The sequence below is a fragment of the Anabas testudineus genome, chromosome 2, assembly GCF_900324465.2.
Source record: "Anabas testudineus chromosome 2, fAnaTes1.2, whole genome shotgun sequence".
NCBI classification, from domain to species: domain Eukaryota; kingdom Metazoa; phylum Chordata; class Actinopteri; order Anabantiformes; family Anabantidae; genus Anabas; species Anabas testudineus.
In genome coordinates this window covers 33155114-33175505 of record NC_046611.1, presented here as the reverse complement: position 1 = coordinate 33175505, position 20392 = coordinate 33155114, and the positions used below count along the sequence as shown (strand labels likewise).

The 20392-nt window shown below is 39.7% G+C and overlaps 1 protein-coding gene across 4 annotated transcripts in view; it reads left to right on the top strand.

Annotated features, from left to right (window-relative positions):
- Nucleotides 1–20392, top strand: part of LOC113163487 (partitioning defective 3 homolog) — a 306697-nt gene that overhangs the window by 24417 nt on the left and 261888 nt on the right. For all 4 annotated transcript variants that reach the window (XM_026362165.1, XM_026362164.1, XM_026362163.1 and 1 more), the window contains exon 2: nucleotides 8633–8734. In XM_026362165.1, the coding sequence (XP_026217950.1) occupies nucleotides 8633–8734 (102 nt within the window). The remainder of the gene's footprint in view (nucleotides 1–8632; nucleotides 8735–20392) is intronic.

Sequence of the window (20392 nt, the reverse complement as noted above, 5' to 3'; positions counted from 1 at the left end):
GTAGGAGACAAGTGATGGCAACAAAATGAGCCGAGGTTAAGTGCTGAGTGCACCAACACTTTATCAGCTCTACTGCTGTCCTCCCTACCCAGTGATACACTACAATAATGCAAATCATTCTGTCACAATGCTCTTTTTGTTGTAAGGTCTTCTCGCTCTTCAGTCCATTTGCACTGGTTCCCATCCTTCAGCTAATTTGTGTGCTCAACATTTGATTGAGTCCATGTGTTGGTAATGGGTGTGATAAAACTTAATTCACTTCAGGTTGCTCCTTATCTGCCAGACTCCATTTTGCAGTGCATTTTTACATTGAACAAACACTGTACTGTGTCTCCAATTTCTTACACTGTACTTGTGATACGGGGGAAATGTAGAAGAGTGTGTTTAATGATACAGTGCATCTCTAGCAACTAATATCATTTTAACTCACATATAAGAACATCAATAATAATAAAACTGCTCAACATTTGCTAAAAATGTGAACCATCCTTTAAGAGGCGTTGTTTTTAATTCTGTTAGAAATGAATTGCATCATATAACATGATGCTGTTTAAGTCTATGACTTATTAATTGTTTCTAATCACTGTGAATGCTGTTGAGCATTCACAGTATTGTTTTCCTAATCTTTATCACTGTGAATGCTGTTGAGCATTCACAGTATTGTTATTGTAATCTTTATTATTATTATTATTATTATATATTATTATTATTCTTCCGTACGTTTTTCGGCGCGTAACTACTCCTTCATACTTTGAGCTACAGAAACCGTTCAGGTATCAAAATGTTCAGCTTTTTAAGGAGAAGTGTGCTTCCATTCAGAATTTTTATAACTTTTATACTTTTTAAAATATTTAACTTTTAATAACTATTTTTTATAATGGATTCCTATGGGAGAGTCTCTTCAGCAACTCTTCAACTTCTTCTTCTTTCAGCTTTAACTACTTCAGCATACTTTCAGCTACAGAAATCATTCAGGTATCAAAATGTTCAGCTATTTCTGCTCTTTTAATCTTCCATTCAGTTTTTTAATATCTTTTATAGTTTTTTCATAATTACAGTTTTTGTGACTTGATGTTTTTGTCTGATTTTGGACTTTATAATGGGAGTGAATGATGGAACGTTGGTGCAGCTAGAGTGGATGACGTCACAGCTTAGAGTGGAGAGGCCGATTTTTTCAAACCAAAATCTTTCTCAATAAACTGTCAGCACGGCCGCAATTTTCACTCTATCGGAATAATTTCTTCACAGAAACGTAGGTAAACTTGTCCTGATTCTGTTAAGTTATTTATCTCAGCTCAGAGACAAATCGTTTTTTCTCTGTGAGCCTCAGAGTGACGGGAGTCCCCCTCCGCTCTCCCATTAGCGCCAATGTTAAATTCGGTCTGAGATTCTGTTTGACAAGCTGAAGGGTGCACTTGGATCTCTCGCTCCTGTGACCACAATTTTCAGTCCTCAAACATAGAATTCACACTAGTGGTTCATTAAACTCTTGGCTCTCACGTGGTTCACTTTTAATGACGATACCTATCGTAGTTTTGCTGAAAAAAGCCTGTTTGTAAGGGCTCCAAATCAGTTTTCACGAATGAAAATCTTGGCAGTTGAAGTTTCCCGCCTCTCCCCTACAGTCTCCGTGGCAACGGCTGTGTCGGGTCACGTGATCAGGGCTGTTTATAAATCAGCGTCAGACACTTGTACAGGCTCGTGTGTAGTTAGCCTGTTTATGCTAGCGGCTCTTTGCTAACCTGCTTCAGTTTCTTCTACTTTCAACTCTTTTTAACAAAAACTGTAATTATTCTTTTAACTTTTTAACTATTTTAGATAAATTCAGCTATGTTTTATTAACTTTAGCAAATCAATTTCAGCTTTTTTTTAAGTTAACATTCAGCTGTTTTATCTTCTTCTTCATATGTTTCTCTGTTAAAACACTTCCTGTTTCTCTTCAGCTAATTTCAGCAGCGTTTTAAAACGTTTCAGTCTTTATCTAAATTACTGTTTAAATAAATTCATCTATATTTTATCAACTTTAGCAAATCTATTTCAGCTTTTTAACTAAACATTTAACTTTACCTTTAACTTTCATATTTTACTGTTTAGATAAATTCAGCTATGTTTTATCAACTTTAGCAAATCTATTTCAGCTTTTTTAAGTTAACATTCAGCTGTTTTAGCTTTTTTTAAGTTAACATTCAGTTGTTTTATCTTCTTCTTCATATGTTTATCTCTGTTAAAACACTTCCTGTTTCTCTTCATCAACTTTCAGCAGTTCTTCATGAATCGATTCAGCGTTTCAGCATTCACAGTGCATTTTCTTCAGGAAATGCTTTATCTAGTTATTATTATTATTATTATTATTCTTCCGTACGTTTTTCGGCGCGTAACTACTCCTTCATACTTTGAGCTACAGAAACCGTTCAGGTATCAAAATGTTCAGCTTTTTAAGGAGAAGTGTGCTTCCATTCAGAATTTTTATAACTTTTATACTTTTTAAAATATTTAACTTTTAATAACTATTTTTTATAATGGATTCCTATGGGAGAGTCTCTTCAGCAACTCTTCAACTTCTTCTTCTTTCAGCTTTAACTACTTCAGCATACTTTCAGCTACAGAAATCATTCAGGTATCAAAATGTTCAGCTATTTCTGCTCTTTTAATCTTCCATTCAGTTTTTTAATATCTTTTATAGTTTTTTCATAATTTCAGTTTTTGTGACTTGATGTTTTTGTCTGATTTTGGACTTTATAATGGGAGTGAATGATGGAACGTTGGTGCAGCTAGAGTGGATGACGTCACAGCTTAGAGTGGAGAGGCCGATTTTTCAAAACCAAAATCTTTGTCAATAAACTGTCAGCACGGCCACAATTTTCACTCTTTCTGAATAATTTCTTCACAGAAACGTAGGTAAACTTGTCCTGATTCTGATAAGTTATTTATCTCAGCTCTGAGACAAATCGTTTTTTCTCTGTGAGCCTCAGAGTGACGGGAGTCCCCCTCCGCTCTCCCATTAGCGCCAATGTTAAATTCGGTCTGAGATTCTGTCCGACAAGCTGAACGGTCCACTTGGATCTCTCGCTCCTGTGACCACAATTTTCAGTCCTCAAACATAAAATTCACACTAGTGGTTCATTAAAGTCTTGGCTCTCACGTAGTTAACTTTTTATGACGATACCTATCGTAGTTTTGCTGTAAAAAGCCTGTTTGTAAGGGCTCCAAATCAGTTTTCACGAGTGAAAATCTTGGCAGTTGAAGTTTCCCGCCTCTCCCCTACAGTCTCCGTGGCAACGGCTGTGTCGGGTCACGTGATCAGGGCTGTTTATAAATCAGCGTCAGGCTCGTGTGTAGTTAGCATGTTTATGCTAGCGGCTCTTTGCTAACCTGCTTCAGTTTCTTCTACTTTCAACTCTTTTTAACAAAACACTTTAACTATTCTTTTAACTTTTTAACTATTTTAGATAAATTCAGCTATGTTTTATCAACTTTAGCAAATCTATTTCAGCTGTTTTAAGTTAACATTCAGCTGTTTTATCTTCTTCTTCATATGTTTATCTCTGTTAAAACACTTCCTGTTTCTCTTCATCAACTTTCAGCAGTTCTTCATGAATCGATTCAGCGTTTCAGCATTCACAGTGTATTTTCTTCAGGAAATGCTTTATCTATAATGGGAGTGAATGATGGAACGTTGGAGCAGCTAGAGCGAATGACGTCACAGCTTAGAGTGGAGAGGCCGATTTTTCGAAACCAAAATCTTTGTCAATAAACTGTCAGCACGGCCACAATTTTCACTCTTTCTGAATAATTTCTTCACAGAAACGTAGGTAAACTTGTCCTGATTCTGATAAGTTATTTGTGACATCTGAGAGACAAATCGTTTTTTCTCTGTGAGCCTCAGAGTGACGGGAGTCCCCCTCCGCTCTCCCATTAGCTCCAATGTTAAATTCGGTCTGAGATTCTGTCTGACAAGCTGAAGGATCCACTTGGATCTCTCGCTCCTGTGACCACAATTTTCAGTCCTCAAACATAAAATTCACACTAGTGGTTCATTAAAGTCTTGGGTCTCACATGTTTCACTTTTTATTACGATACCTATCGTAGTTTTGCTGTAAAAAGCCTGTTTGTAAGGCTCCAAATCAGTTTTCACGAGGGAAAATCTTGGCAGTTGAAGTTTCCCGCCTCTCCCCTACAGTCTCCGTGGCAACGGCTGTGTCGGGTCACGTGATCAGGGCTGTTTATAAATCAGCGTCACACACTTGTACAGGCTCGTGTGTAGTTAGCATGTTTATGCTAGCGGCTCTTTGCTAACCTGCTTCAGTTTCTTCTACTTTCAGCTCTTTTTAACAAAACACTTTAACTATTCTTTTAACTTTCATGTTTTACTGTTTAAATAAATTCAGCTATGTTTAATTAACTTTAGCAAATTTATTTAAGCTTTTTTAAGTTAACATTCAGCTGTTTTATCTTCTTCTTCATATGTTTATCTCTGTTAAAACACTTCCTGTTTCTCTTCATCAACTTTCAGCAGTTCTTCATGAATCGATTCAGCGTTTCAGCATTCACAGTGCATTTTCTTCAGGAAATGCTTTATCTAGTTACAGTTGTTTCACAAACGCTACAATTGTTCACCAGGCAGATAACATATAGTCATGTAGTATTTACATGTGAGTACTCAGAAATAACCCCTGAAACATGTAAATCCCAGCTTGTGATGATTTATTTTCCACTATGAGAAGTCTTTAAGATGAGAATTCTGAAATTATTGCTTTCACAGGAGATAAAGGATCATTCGTTTAAGTCTTTTACCGAATATTCACCAAGTCAAATCTAAACAGTGTTTGTTAAAATCGAATACTTTTCTTCCTCCCCAAGTGTGATTCTGGGATTATGTTTAGTGGCTGAGCTTCTCTCAGAATTATATGTGTTTCTTATTAATCCCTCTGAAGAACAAGCCTGTTTGAAGACTGAGCCAAACAGACAGCGAGTGTGCCGTTTGGTGATGTAAAGATTTTCTATTTAATGCTGTGGGTCAGTTTGCAGTTTGTAATGGGTTCCAGAGATGGTACGTCTAGGCTGTGACTGTCCTCTTGTGGGTTTTCAGTATGTGTTGTAGTGGTATTGTAGTGTAGTTTGTCTCAGATTGGACTGCTTTCAAGGTAGCCATTATATCTTTATTGTGAATCAACATGAAAGGATTCATATTAGATTTCACACAAATTAGCTCTAACATTCTAAAGTAATAACAGTGTTACATTGTTCTCTCAACTAATATAAATACTAGTACAAATAAATAAACAAATACTAGTAACGGCAAAGTGGCTTCTGTTTAGTTGTCCTGCTTTTTGGGAAAGTCCCTGATAAACTCGCCATCTTTTTATTTCAAATATCCTTAGAAGGAAGAAAAATACCATGCAGTCATTTCGTTTTGACATGATTTGGACAATTTTGCCTGGTGAACCGCAATGGAGTTCAGTACAACAGGGCCGTGCATGAAGGCATTTAACCACAGACCCAAAGACAGCTCAGTTTGGAGAAGAAAGCATGGAGGAGGGGAATAGACTGAGAAAACAGTGTAGACAGAGAAATTAGTACATTCTTTCTGAATGTGGTGAAGGAGAAAGTATAGTAACAGATGAATGAGATGAATATCTTTACACCCATGTCTGACTAGGTCATTATGACTCAGTACTATACTTGTCAACTAACATCCATGGGCTCTTTTACCCTAATTTATAGCATTTACACAATGCCCCACATTCTTTCTTGAACCAGACTTCCTTATATAAGCAAATCTGAACTGTACTGTACTGATTGGTTAAAATTCTAATTCTAAAAATAAATAACTACAGTGATCAAGGTTATTCTCACATACATGTGGACACACCGGTCTGTGTTGTTTTCTGACCAATTCAATTCAATTCAATTCAATTCAATTCAATTCAATTCAATTCAATTTTATTTGAATAGCACTTTTTACAATTGACATTGTCACAAAGCAGCTTTACACAACCAAAGAAACTATGGAAGTTTACATTAACAGTGTATGTGTATGAATCATTATAATCAGATTGTCACTGATGAGCAAGACAAGGGTGAATGTGGCAAGAAAAAACTCCCTGAGAAGGCAACAGGAAGAAACCTTGAGAGGAACCAGACTCAACAGGGAACCCATCCTCATATGGGTGATTACATGCTATGTGTTAGGTAGCAGGCAGTCCAGTATAACAGTTAATGTCTTTAAGTTAATGTGGAGTCCAGTTAGTTATTGGAGGCTCTGGTAGACTTTTAGGAAATTCCAGTCCTGGACTATTGAGCATTAAGCATTAAGTCGAGACCTCAGAAAAACAGCTGCCTACGTCAGCCGAGGCCAGGACCGTCTTTATGGTATCGTGGAACCAACCCCAATCACCACACGCATCCGACAGCGGCCACATGGGGCATCCAAGCAACGAGATCTCCAACCAGAAGTGGGGCACCAGGACGAGTAAAACAGGTTCAGAGGTCAGAGGGTGGAACGACGTGTAGCTCAACAGAGAGACAGGGAGAGGGAAAGAGAGAGAGAATGGGAGAGAGTGGGGAAGAGAGCATCTAAACCAATACCAGTTCACCATAATGCTCTATGTCCGCGAGTCTTTGCCTAAGGCAAATCTACGTCCAAAAAAGTTTGACTAAATAAATAGGCTTTTAGTCTAGACTTAAATACTGAGACGCTATTTGGAAGGCTATTCCATAACTTTGGGGCTTTGTAAGAAAAGGCTCTGCCCCCAGCTGTAGTTTTTATGATACGAAGTACTGACAGGCAGCCTGCATCCTTTGATCGAAGTAGGCATAGGAGATCATAAGGCACTAGCAGTTCACTCAGATACTTCGGCGCAGGACCATTTAATGCTTTAAATGTCAGAAGTAGTGTTTTAAAATCAATGGGAAATTTCACAGGGAGCCAATGAAGTGTAGATAAGATAGGGGTGATGTGCTCGTATCTTCTGGTTCTAGTGAGGACTCTCGCTGCTGCATTCTGAACTACGACAGCCTAACTGTCATAGCTAACTAGCTGAAGCTTGTTTATGCACCTGGTTGAACAGCCAGACAGTAAGGCATTACAGTAGTCCAACCTAGAGGTGATGAAAGCATGGACTAATTTTTCTGCATCAGGGTTTGTGGACTGATGAGATGAGAGTGACTCTTGACGGACCAGATGGATGGCCCCGTGGTTGGATCAGTAATGGACACAGAGTTCCACTTCGACTCAGACGCCAGCAAGGTGGAGGTGGGGTACTGGTATGGGCAAATGGGACGTAAATGGGAGGCTTGTGACTGTTATCAAAAAGAAGAGAGTTGGTCAGTGAGGCTTTCTTTTTGAAATTTCAGAAATGTTTATTTGTAAATTTTTAGTTTGTTTATTATACCATAAAGTGAGATGGGAAAATCTTTGTTTTTCATTTAGTTGCATAATAATTCTGCACACTAATAGTTGACTAATAATGGTGCACATGTAGATATTCTCTCACCAAAACTTCACTTTTACTCCTTAAATGTTCAGGTTTGAGGGTTTATTAACATTGTGCATTGACCAAGAGCACTGTAGATGAATACAAAAACAAAATTAATCTTCAAAAATACAACTTGCCTAATAATTGTGCACACAGTGTAGTTGCATTTGATCCTATGACTAGTACTTCTATCTTATCAGGATTAAGCAGAAGGAAGTTAATTAGCCTCCAGTCTCTTATATTCTTTACACATTGCTCAACTTTATTAAGCTGTTTGATCTCATCTGGTTTTGATGAAACGTATAACTGTGTGTCATCAGCATAGCAATGAAAGCTAATACCATGCTTACGGAATATGTTGCCCAGATGAAGCATGTAGACGGAAAAAACAGTGGGCCTAAAACTGAACCCTGTGGAACACCAAACTCCATTGGAGAGCATGTGGAGTAATTGCCATTCAGATCTACATACTGATAACGATCAGTCAAATAGAATCTAAGCCAGGAGAGGGCTGTTCCCCTTAATTCCTACATTTTCTAATCTGTGAAGGAGAATACTATGGTCAATGGTGTCAAAAGCTGCACTGAGGTTGAGTAACACACGCATAGTGACACAACCCTGATCAAGAGGCCAATAGGAGGTCATTTACTACTTTAACAAGTGCTGTCTCTGTGCTGTGATGAGGCCTAAATCCTGACTGATAGAGTTCGTATATGTTATTTCTATGTAGATAAGAGCATAGTTGCCCCGGTACTATCTTTTCGAGAATCTTAGAGATACATCTATCCATCTATTCACCACAACCTCATCCTGATGATGATTATGATGATGATGATGATAATCTTCCAGGTCGATGTAGCTGATACCTTATGTTGTGCCTGTTTCACTATTCGGCCAATCAGCATAAGATCAAAATATTTCATAACTGCTGTTGTGTTAGTCCATAACTATGTCAGAGCCCATGTGAGCCAGATGACAGGATTATTATATGATGCTGATTACCAAGTAGACACAAGCTGCTAACTCCTTTAGCCTGGCATAATGTTGTATTGTATGGCTTAACTTACATAAGATTAAAAGTCCTGAATCCATATTTTGCAAATAAAGCACACCTCATTACTGAGATAATATACCTTTTTTTTTTTCCTTTCCAGGACCCTAGCTACTGGGTCGAGGTCCACAGACTGGAACATGGCGATGGAGGCATTTTGGACCTGGATGACATGCTGTGTGATGTGGTGGATGACAAAGATAGGGTGAGTCAAAGTGTGTGTAATCCAGAGAAAAAAAAAAAAAAAAAATAAAGCTTTTATGTTGCATGTATTTATTTTAACCCATTCATGCATGAAATATAAGAACCTCAGCCAAGAGTCTTTTTATCCCTCTCTGGAATGAAAAAAGCAATACATTTTTTACCAACCTTTTTTTGATGAAGTTTAGAAAAAAAAAAATTACACACTTTTGACTTAACAAAAAAATAAATTTAACAAACCAATTGCAGACAAACATATTGCCCATGCCCATTGCTTAACCCATGCATATACAAGAGAACATGATTTCATTGATATGTTGATTACGGCTGCCTCATTTTACTTTCCCATCATTACAGAATAGTAAACCATTGCACACCAGCTTCTTCTCCATTTAATCATTTCAACCCACTAGTTCAAGGTTCAACTTTGTTGTTTGTGTGTGTTTATACATTTGTTAATGTGAGCAAAGGCAGCATGAGACCACATTACACTTACCACCCACTAGAGCAATGAATAATCCCACTGCATCCTTCCCATGGGACTACACCTGAGTCACCAGCTCTTTGTCTTTTATCAATTGTCTTTTAACAGTAGTGAGCTATAGCCACTCATGTTCACCGACTTTTGAACAAGTTCATATGCAGTTAATTTGTAACTGCCATGGTTTGTGTCACAAGCCTAGGATCCGACTCCAATGCCAGATACCGCACAACACAAGAAGCAGAAGCTGAACCGAGCTGTGTCAGGTGAGTATGGCAGTCTAGAAGAGGAGACAGAGTTAGATCAAGTCTGGCTGGATGTTGGGTAATGGTAAATAGGCATACTCACTGAAGTCTTGGTGAGAGGTGGTCGAGAGGCAATGGAGTGAACCAGTGAGGAGACTGTGAGGAGTTGTAGATTGTTGAGTGGTGAACCGGAAGTGGTGGTGGCTTGTAGTGGTGATATGGTGGAGCTTCCAAGATGGCCGACAGCTGAATGAAGCACACGTAGACGGGGAGCAGAGGAGGAATGATATGTTCTGAAGAATGAGCTATGATGCAAACACAATGGGTTAAAGAAACACATAGTAACAGTTGACAGTTCTCCAGAAATCCGAGGTGCAGAGTGAGAAATAAATCCAGGGTCATACACAGGAAAGCCGTCCAAGTACTAATATCCGTAGAGCTAAATCCGAGGTCCAACAACAATCCAGGTCAACACAAAATAAGCAATAAGGAGGACAGAAATCCAAAAGACTGATAGCAATGTCAAGAGTAAGTCTAGGTCATACAAAGGGAAATCCAACAGAACAGGGAAGGGGGCAAAGGAGAACAGGAACAGGTCAGGCAGAAAACACTCACAGTACCAAAGGGCAGAGCAGAGGCAGGTTCAGATCAGGCAGGTTAAATCGCAAGAGGTCAGTCCAAATGAATGTTGGATAGTGTGTTTCCTCTTTCCTCATGGACCTGCTTAAGTAGGAGTGGCACAGGGGTGGATAATGAGTAATCAGTAGTGAAGCAGGGAGGGGGAAAACAGAAACAGACAGGCTGGAGGAAGCTGGAATCATGACAGTTTGTGAGAGCAAATTTATTTACTAGATTTACTTAATTACTTCACAGTGAATGGATGCTATTACATCACATTACATCACTCTTGAGATCTCGGCACTGACTTCCTGTAACTGCCCTCATCAGGTTCAGAACCCTGACTCTTGCCTACAAAGTGGTCAATTCAACAGCACTGGCTTACCTGAACTCCCTCATGCTGGTCTACAATTCTTCTCACTCACTGCACTCTACAAGCAAACAACATCTTGTGGTTCTATAAACCCACCTTAAAAGATCCCTGGCAAAAATGTTCAGGTCTGCTGTTCCACAATGGTGGAAGGACCTAGCCTCCTCTGCACGCTCAGCTGCCTCACTCTCAAATTTCAAAAACTTGCTTAAATCAGAACTCTTTCTAATCTTTATCTGCACTTAAAACCTTAAAAAAATAATGCAATTTTGCACTTATACCCCATTAAACTCCAATAGCTCTTTCAAGAGCACTTTACTTTAAAATTCCTCTCATGGCTTTGATATTTGCTTGCTTTGTACCTCACTTGTAAGTCCCTTTGAATAAAAGTGTGTGACAAATAACTAAACTGTAAATGTAAAACCAAAAGTGCCATTGAAATGCATTCATGGTGATGAACCATGTGGGTCTTAGAGTGCTGTCTTTGATTTCTTAGTATTAGAAGTTTTCTCCAGGTTTCTGATTCCTTGGCGCCACTGCTACAGAATCTTGCGAAATCTGACAATGTACTCTAGTCAAGAGCAGTTCAGTGTGTTGGTGATTAGTTTTTTGGTACTGCATGCCTGAAAACTGAACATATTCATTGGTTTTGTATTTGCATTTGTATGCGAATAGGAGGCAGTGTGTACGAGAGGAAAACATACGTGTGGATGCACATCTACCCACTTTGTATTGAATGTGGTAGATGCCATGGTTACGCATCAGGTGGGATTAATGGTGAAAGCAGCTCTTTTGAACCTGCTTCTTTTTTCTCCCTCTCACTTGATTTCCTCTTTTCTCCTCACCCATCTCCCGTGGTCCTATTTAGGCAGGAAAGAAAGAAAGAAATATAGATAGATAACATCACACACATACTACAAGGTCTCGCCCTTACACTAGTTCTAATGCTGCACCCCCTGGTGGTTGTGTGAGCTGATTACCTTTTGACATTTGCATTTACATTTAATAATTTTGTAGATTTACAGGTCAGGTACAAAGCAAGGAACCTATCTACGTAAGAGAGAAGACATCTGAGACATAGAGCCAGATGAGGGAGGGAGATTGTATTTTTTGAAATGCACACTAAGTTGTGGAAAGGTTTTCTGAACAATAGTGTGGCTGCTGAGTGGGAAAGAGGTAGGCACTGACTTTATTACAGTGTAACTACCTTGTGTTTATCTCAGTTTGTGGGTGTTTGCTTTTTTGTGTGTGTAGTTATAGTTATAGTAGTAAATCCAGTCTATCCAGTTCTTCCCATCAGCAACTGCCTCCATCTGGAATACACCAACAGACACACAGAGAGGCACACAGTTAACCCGTCCTGGTCATGTTAACCCATTAATGACAGCATTGCTTTTATTTGTATGTATATGTACATACACGTATGGTTGAAAAGCATTTCTCATCTGTTGCACATGATGTGTCCTGTGCACCTTTTGTACTGTAATGATGTGCATGGCTTTCTGTTTTATTGCCCTACATGAAACATGTGGCAACACTTTGTTAAAATCCACATTTCTAATGTCAGTACTATAAAAGTTCTGATGTGAAAGGAAAGATCAATTTAGTTGGAAAGAAATTAGGCTGTAGCTGTTCACTGAGATACAATAGCTTAAGTCAGACTAAGTACATTTATGAAAGAATTGTACAGTTTTGAGGTCTTTAAACTTTACTGGAGTATTTCCATTTTATGTTACTTTTACTTTTAGTCAATAAAATACAATTGCAAGTTAAATGTTATTTATACTTCACTCACAATTTTACAGCTTTAGTTACTGCAACTAAGTTGCAGTTAGTTAAAAGGCAAAGAGTTAAAGTTTCATTTGAATCATTTTTATTTTCTGTTTTATACACTGAATACACATACGCTGAAACATATTTTTCAGTACTGAGGTCACAGGGCTAATTCTCATCCATGTGTACCTAGGTGTGATCTTGATGCAGCTGAGGTGTATTTTCTGCAGCTACCCTTATGTATAGTGAATATATGGTTTTAACATAAGATTATTAAATCCTAGTAGGAAATTGGGCAATTTTTTGTATTGCTTTTTTGGCCACTGTTGACAGAGTAGTCATACATTAACCACAGGGTCAGTGCTTGATTCCTGGTTGCAGTCGAGATGTGGACAAGGCACTAAAACCCTGTAGTAGGATCATTATACACCGATCAGCCCCAACATTAAAACTACCCAGTGACTATAATGTTGTGGTAGACAGGACTCAGGGAATACTTTAATAATAGTAATGATCCACACACAGCAAACAGTGCATCACTGTGTGCATGCTGAGTCATGTCCACCACAACATTCAAACCACCAGGTATGTACTCATGAGGATCAATAAAATTTTAAGTAAGTATTTTAGTTTCATTTTGTTCACTTGGAATCATTTGGGAAAACTGAAGCATTTAGTAATGGAATATTGGTTTACAGTACAGTATAAAAAAATGTAAACAGCATTAGAAATAGCAGTACTAGTAGTAGTATTAGGGATGAAACAATAACTGGTTTCACGGTAAACTATAGTAACATTTCTGTCGGTAAGTATTACCATTTCAGCTTGTATTTATTTTAGACAACCTGACTAAAATAAATACTTGATTGCAGCACTCTGAAAAACTCCCCATACTGGGTAAAATACTACGGCGCCCCTAAAGAGACAAATCGGCAAAAAAACTAGTTTCTGGTGCTCACCAGATACTATCTTGTGCACACCGGAAACTCAATATCCCATCAGTGGTTCCATAGGATACAGTCCATCATCAACCAAAGTTAGCAAAAGTAAGCTGTAAATAATTGCCTGGCCCTATGTATCAGTATCAGTGTATCAGTAGAGGTCCCCCCTAGCAAATGAATCCATAGCAGCAATTAACAGCCAAATTGGGTTGTGTTGTGTGTGTGTTTGGTTCAGGTTCAGCTGTCAGATTATAATGCTGTGACTCATATGCCCTCATGGTGCTGCATGCTGCAGCCTGTCTCTGCTCAGCAGATCTTCACAGCGATGATCTAACTTCCATTTTACTTGCGTGAGAGTGTCCTTTTACACTTGGGTTAGTTTTGGTTTGTATTCATTCCTAAAGATAAATTCTCATGAAATACTGGTGCTTTGTTGTTGGCATGCTTGTTGAGATCACAGTTTCTCTGAGCAGGCTCATAGACAGCGTTATGTGTGTGATGGAAACATAGTGTGTGTTTCATTGCTGGTCTACAGAATTTCAATGATTCACTCGTGCTTATTTGTGGTTAGTCCACTTTTTGTGCTTTACTGCCCTCAACTGGACGAGTTGTGAAGTAGTGGGTTAACAGTGGAGAAGCAAATTTAGTTTTTCAAAACTAAATAGTTTAGTTTAGTTAAAAGTAAAAAATTCAGTTTAAAAATTTGTTTTAAATTAGCTAATATGTGCCATCTCAGCATCTGTCTGTACTAATAGTATTAACAAAGCTCACAGCTTTTCACTTTGATTTCTTTTTTACCAAGTTTCCTTGTATCTGGTAATTGTGCTAGTCACATGGTTTTTGCTAGTATAACCTTATATAATATGTGCAGAAATCAGGAACATTTATGACAAGCTGGAGTATATATTTTTCTAATTACATTTTTCTAATCACAGAAGTTGCACCATGCATGCTGAGCGAATACAGTAGCTATAGAGTTAGAGAGAGAGATATCAGGAATGAATCACACTATAATATATAGTATATACTGAAGGTGGATTGATTCATTCACAATTGAGTCATGCGTTTGTCTTGATTTGTTTGATTATAGGCCTATCTACCATATTAAATGCTGCTGTAATGCTGCTTTTGTAACTGTTACCATTTTAAGTGCAGCTCTCACTCTTCTGGTGTTGTTGGCAGTTCAGGTGCATTACTGTCTCTTTCTGGAGTTGAGAAGAATTGACCCTGACAAGTGCTTCAGAGAGTCCAGTGATTACGAGGCTCTGAGAGATTAGACTTTTAGCTCTTTAGTTCTTTCAGTATAGAAAAAAAATTGTTCTGTCGGCTATGAAATGACTGGAAATGGCTTTAATAGAGACAATTCATTCGTACACTAGCAATGGGACAATTAAAATGACTTCTGGTTAGAAGATGGCCTCAGGTAAGAAATTTACAATATGTGTCTTTTGAAATTAGTTTATAAAGAGATGTTGGGATATAGTCAATTAGAGAAAATTTGATTCAACTTTAATGGCCATAGCAGGGTAACTAGGCTATTGCATTAGCAATTACAGCAGTACATAAAACATTTCAAACTGTTGTTGTGCGAGACACATTTATGCAGAAGTGAACATAATTTCAGTAACAAAATATTTGAAATGTCTATTGTTAAATGAATTAATTGTGCAATCACAGTTTTACATAACAAATTTGATCTATTCTTTAGTTTTTTACTAAAAGGCAGATTTATAGTAAGCAATAATTGAGTTCTCCTGGGACACATGCACTAGTATGGTATACAGAAGGTTATTATCCATTCATTCAGATCCATTTGCCATGTCACTTCTCTTCTGGATGTGGCAGCCCACATGTTTGTACTGTATTTATAAAAGGTAAAACTTTGTTCCCCCAGACTTTAAACAGCATTCACTGATCTTTACACTTTATTGAAACTCATCCAAATTGCCAGCTTGTTTGCTGTGTAGGATATTTGTCAAGACTTAATAACCCAGCTTGATAGCAAATAGAATACAATGCTTTCAGGAGGTTGGGTGCCTCGGGATTCATACTTTGGATCTTGCTCATTAACAGAGATGATTCAAAGCAAGTCCATCCCCTGGGTACAGTTCAGTGAAGGGTAAACCCTGAGGAGGGAGGTGGGGGCAGTAAAGGAGAAAGCCCATTACAACAGATCTACCTGAATGATTCAGTGTGGCAGCCTGCCAGGTGTTGCAGTGGCACTTCTGAACCACAGAGAGGCACTCAAGCCTAAGTTACACAGTATCTGTGTACTGTCTGAGTGCTCATCTTTTGTCTTGGAAATATATATATATGTATATATATATATATATATATATATATATATATATATATGTGGAATATTTATTTGTTATTTATATATGAAAAAATAAAAAAAACACAGAGAATAAAATCTAACTTAACTGACTACCTCTGATACTTGTGCTGATGTGGTCTGTTTGTAATGACTAGCACATCCAAGGCTCCTGTGGTAGAGCTGCATGGACAATTGGCATTTTCTTGGCTCCTGACGTTGGCATTGCCATGGTAACTGCAGTCGGGTGCCAAGCGGGCACCTGTGCTGGGTCGAGATCAAGCCGTGAGTGAAATTAGCCAAGGCTAAAGCAGGGTCCCAGCAGCTGCCCCCTGGTACCAGAACACTGCCGGGGGAAATCAAAGACTAATTACTCTCTCTCCCTCTCTCTCTCTCTGTGTGTGTGTGTGTGTGTGTGTGTAGTTGGGGGGGTGGCGGGTGGGGGTCTGAAGTGTTTGTGAGCTACTTTTTGGCATGGTCAAAAGACTATTGTGTCTGGCTGGCTGTCTCTCACCATCAGCTCTCAGGCAGTGTAATGCAGTCACCTCACATGATGTCGATTTATTCTGTGTTTCCTCCACATCTTTTCAGCTGCTGGAATGATTCATTGGCCTCGAACAGTATCTCCTGAGCATTTAAATGAATCCATCGATAAAGTATGATGGACTTTTTGCCTTTTTTTGGTTTTGCTGTAGGTGGTATATGCAATATATACTGTGAGAATGATGCTAGCCTCTTTATGAACTATACTATCAGAATGTTTTAATGTACATGCTCCAGTTTGACCATAGTTGTGTGGACACTCATTGACATAATGCATTCCCTAGCCCCCAGCCTTAAAGCTGTAATATGCAATGGAAGTTAGCACTAACTGGACATAGAAAAACATTTTGTGTTCCATTCACCTCGGACATTGGAAGTCAAAGATTGAAATTACATCTGGTTAATCATCCACTACCAATCCAACCAGTTGTAGCTTAGTCATTGTTGCCAAAGTCAGCTTCTGACAGTACATTTTGCACATACACATACACTACAAACACTGTAGCAGCATGTCCACAGATAGAGGTTGTACAGTACTGTATGTCCACTACAGAAGGTGTAAATGTCTTCACACAGCATAGATACTATAAAGGAACCCTCAGACAAAATGAGACATCACACCCGTATGTTCAAACACACACATACACAGAAGTATTACACACTGACAGTGTCACACATGCCCACTCGTACATCTCAACAGACATACACCCTGCTGTAGTCAGCTGTAATTAGCCTGTAAGGACCAGAGTCAGTTCTGTAAACTCAGTGTGGTAGTGGAATTTATTCTCACCTCCGCTGCTCTGCTCACAGGCTTGTGGGCGGTAGAAAGCAGTTTTTCATTTTATTTTTCTCTGGGGCTTTGGATTTATTGTCTGTTGTTGCTTGTTTATTAGGTTCCTAGTTTTTGAACTTCACTTACCCGCAGAAGATTTGTTGAGCACTGTTGTTCTTTTTTAGCAACTCCCTCCTTACCACTTATGTAGTTATAATCCCTCACATGGGAAAATGCCAAGTGTAACCTCAGTCTTTGTGATTTCTTCCATTGGAGACTGCTGACAGGAGACAGGCCTTTACTGTTAGCAAAATTTGTCAGTGTACTCTGTTGTGAGAGAAAACCTGCTGTTCTTACGCTAAGTAATTATGGTTTGGAGTCCTTAATGGTGGATTAAAGAAGTATATTTTCCTCAAACGTGTTACATTTTATCATTTACAGGTTGTTTTCTGTTAAACAGTGCCATAACTGAGAAATAATCTGCATTACAATTGTGCTGAATAACAACAAAATCATAACAGAATTTTCTCTGAATTGTGAGATAGCATATTGTAGGAAATGATCTATGATTTCTCATAATACTGTACAAGTCGAAGAAACATATCTCTGATAACACAGATTCCTTTTAGAAAGCAGCACTTACATTTGTAGTCTTTATTCACCACCTGGCAAAGTGCTAATAGGGTTTTATAGACAAAAGCGGTGAAATGTTGTGCACCAGGTTATTCTTTTTAAAACATGTATAAAGAGAGGGATGAAAGGACTCCCAGATTTCCTTAAGTCCATCACCAGCTCCTTTGTTTTATTGATGTTGAGTTAAAGATGAGTCCACACCAGTCATCAGAGAACTTCTGAAGATGGCAGGACTCTGAGTTTAACCTGAAGTCTGAGGTGTACAGGTTGAAGAGGAATGGAGACAGTACCGTCCCCTGTAGAGCACCTGTGCTACAGACCACTGTGTCAGACAAACAGTTGGACGTACTGTGGGCAGTTGGTGAGGTAGTCCATGATCCATGAAATCAGGGGAGTGTTAACCTGCATGTTTTTTAATTTCTGCATGCGCCCACTGCATCACAAACTACATCAACTTCTGTGTGGAGAACACTGTGCTGACCCAGAGGGTGTGGTGTTTCTCTAACAACAAACCTTGGGGGACCCCTGAGCTTAAGGCCCTACTAAATAAGAAGAGGAGGGCTTTTATTTGAGGGGACAGAGAGGAGCAGAGGAATACAAATACAAAATCAGGCAGGCCAAGGATAGCTACAAGAAAAAGCTGGAGGAGCGGTTAGAGCTGTGAATGTTCGAGATGTGCCAGCCTGAGTCTGGTGATGGTCCCTGATCTGTGGAGGACCTCCTGTGTGGTTCCGGTTTTTAAGACAATGCACGCTAGGGAGCCAAACCACTACAGACCAGAAGACCATGGAGAGGCTCATCCTCAGCCAGCTTAGCTCTGTGGTGAGCACTATAATGGACCCACTGCAGTTTGCCTACAGGCCAAACATTGGGGTTTATGATGGTATCATCTACCTGCTGTACCGGGCACTGACTCACCTGAAGGCTGCCGAAACCGCTGTGAGGATCATGTTTTTTGTCTTCTCCAGCATCTTCAACACCATACGCCCGGCACTCCTGGGAGAGAAGCTGGGAAGGGCAGGAGTGGATAAGCAACTGACTGCATGAATAACTGATCACCTCACTAACAGACCACAGTACGTAAAGCTACACAACTGTGTGTCTGAGGTGGTATTTTCCAGCACTGGGGCCCCTTACCTCGGACTTCACATACACCAGCAGTTGTCATCTCTAGAAGTTCTCTGATGACTCAGTCATCGCTGGCTGTGTGTCTGAGGGGAACGAGCTGGAGTTCAGGTCAGTTTTAAGTACCTGGGTGTTCACCTAAACCATAAACTGGACTGGACTAATAATACTGATGCCCTGTACAACAAGGGCCAAAGACTAAGGAGACTAAGGTCCTTCGGATTGTGGAGACCACTGCTAAGGACTTTTTATGACTCTGTGGTTGCCTCTGCTATCCAGTACGCTGTGGTCTGCTGGGGTTCATGCAGTACAGACCGGGACAGGAAATGGCTGAACAAGCTGGTCAGGAGGGCCAGTTCTGTGGCAGTCCACTGGACTCTGTGGAGGAGGTGGGTGAGAGGAGGATTTTGGCCAAGCTGACTTCCATCATAGACAACACCTCTCATCCACTGATCTTATCTTAAATAAAATTCTCACTAAGCCCCCAGGCTTGTCCAGGTGGGTGTAGGTGCGATGGAGCAGATGTATGATGGCGTCATCCACTCCAAGATGGGGTTGATAGGCAAACTGGAGGGGGTCGAGTGAGGGTTTGACCAGAGGTCGGAGGGACTCCAGGATCAGCCTCTCAAAAGCCTTCATAATGTGTGATGTCAGAGCCACTGGTCTGTAGTCATTGAGGACTCTGGGATGTGGCGTCTTATTCACAGGACCCAGGCACGACTTTTTCCACCCAAGAGGAACTCTCTCCAGGTGCAGGCTGAGATTGAAAATGTGCTGGAGAACAAAACATAGCTGAGGAGCACAGGCTTTCAGCACCTTGGGCTAACTCCACCCTAACCCTAACCCTCCATCTGGGTTAAAACGGAGATAACAACTCTCTCGAACAACATGATCTGAAAGAGTATAAATTAATTTCAAAGCTAGTTACTTATCTACTCAAAAGTAATAAAAATAATAAGATAAAAAAACAGAAAAGACATCACAAGATGAGGACAACGGTAAATCGGTTGCAGCACGGCTCGCGCCTGTACACTTCCATGTCACTTAGCCTTTGTTTCAACTCGAAGGCAACTCAGATAGACACATAGGTGGCTTTAATTTCTCTTCCATGCCAGCTGTTTGGGAATTCTAAGTTGTTTAACCTGAGCTGTGGACAGACAGTGCCACGATAATAAAAAAGGAAAAAAAAACATACAGGCAATAAAGTGTACACACATACACAACTATGTAGAAAAACAATCATGCACAAACCCGCACACAGACCTTCTATATCAGCTACACATAATTCTATCCTTACTGCCTGTGCATGGCTTGCAGAAGGATGTTTGTCCTGGTTGTCAGCTGTCAAGGCTGCTTTGGTTCCACTGTCTGGATACTTTGCCAAACGAGCCTATTATCTGCAGCAGTGGCGTTCTGTGGGGGAGCCTGGCATTGGCTTTTCCCGGGGGGGCTGATTTGAGTCAGCCGCCATGAGACGGGCCTTAAACTGAGGTGACAGATACAGACCCCCTGCTGGGAGCATGTACCTAGGAGCACTTAGATAACAAAGGACTTGTTTTCCCCTATTACCAATATGTGATGAGTACTGCACTCACAATACCCACTGGCATTAGACAGATACAGGGGAAAAGACTGAATTGTATTTGCTATTCATCTTTATCGTCTCTTTATGTGGCTGCAATGAGTTTAGCTTGTGCAGGTCAGAGAAAGCGATATTCTCTGCATTTGAGTCTTTTCCACTGCACCTCATGGGGGCAACAGTGCTTTCTCAATGTGTCACTATAGTATGGCTGCCTGCTAGAAAATTACTTATAAAAAGGCACAGCCAGTTCAACAGAAGCCACAAT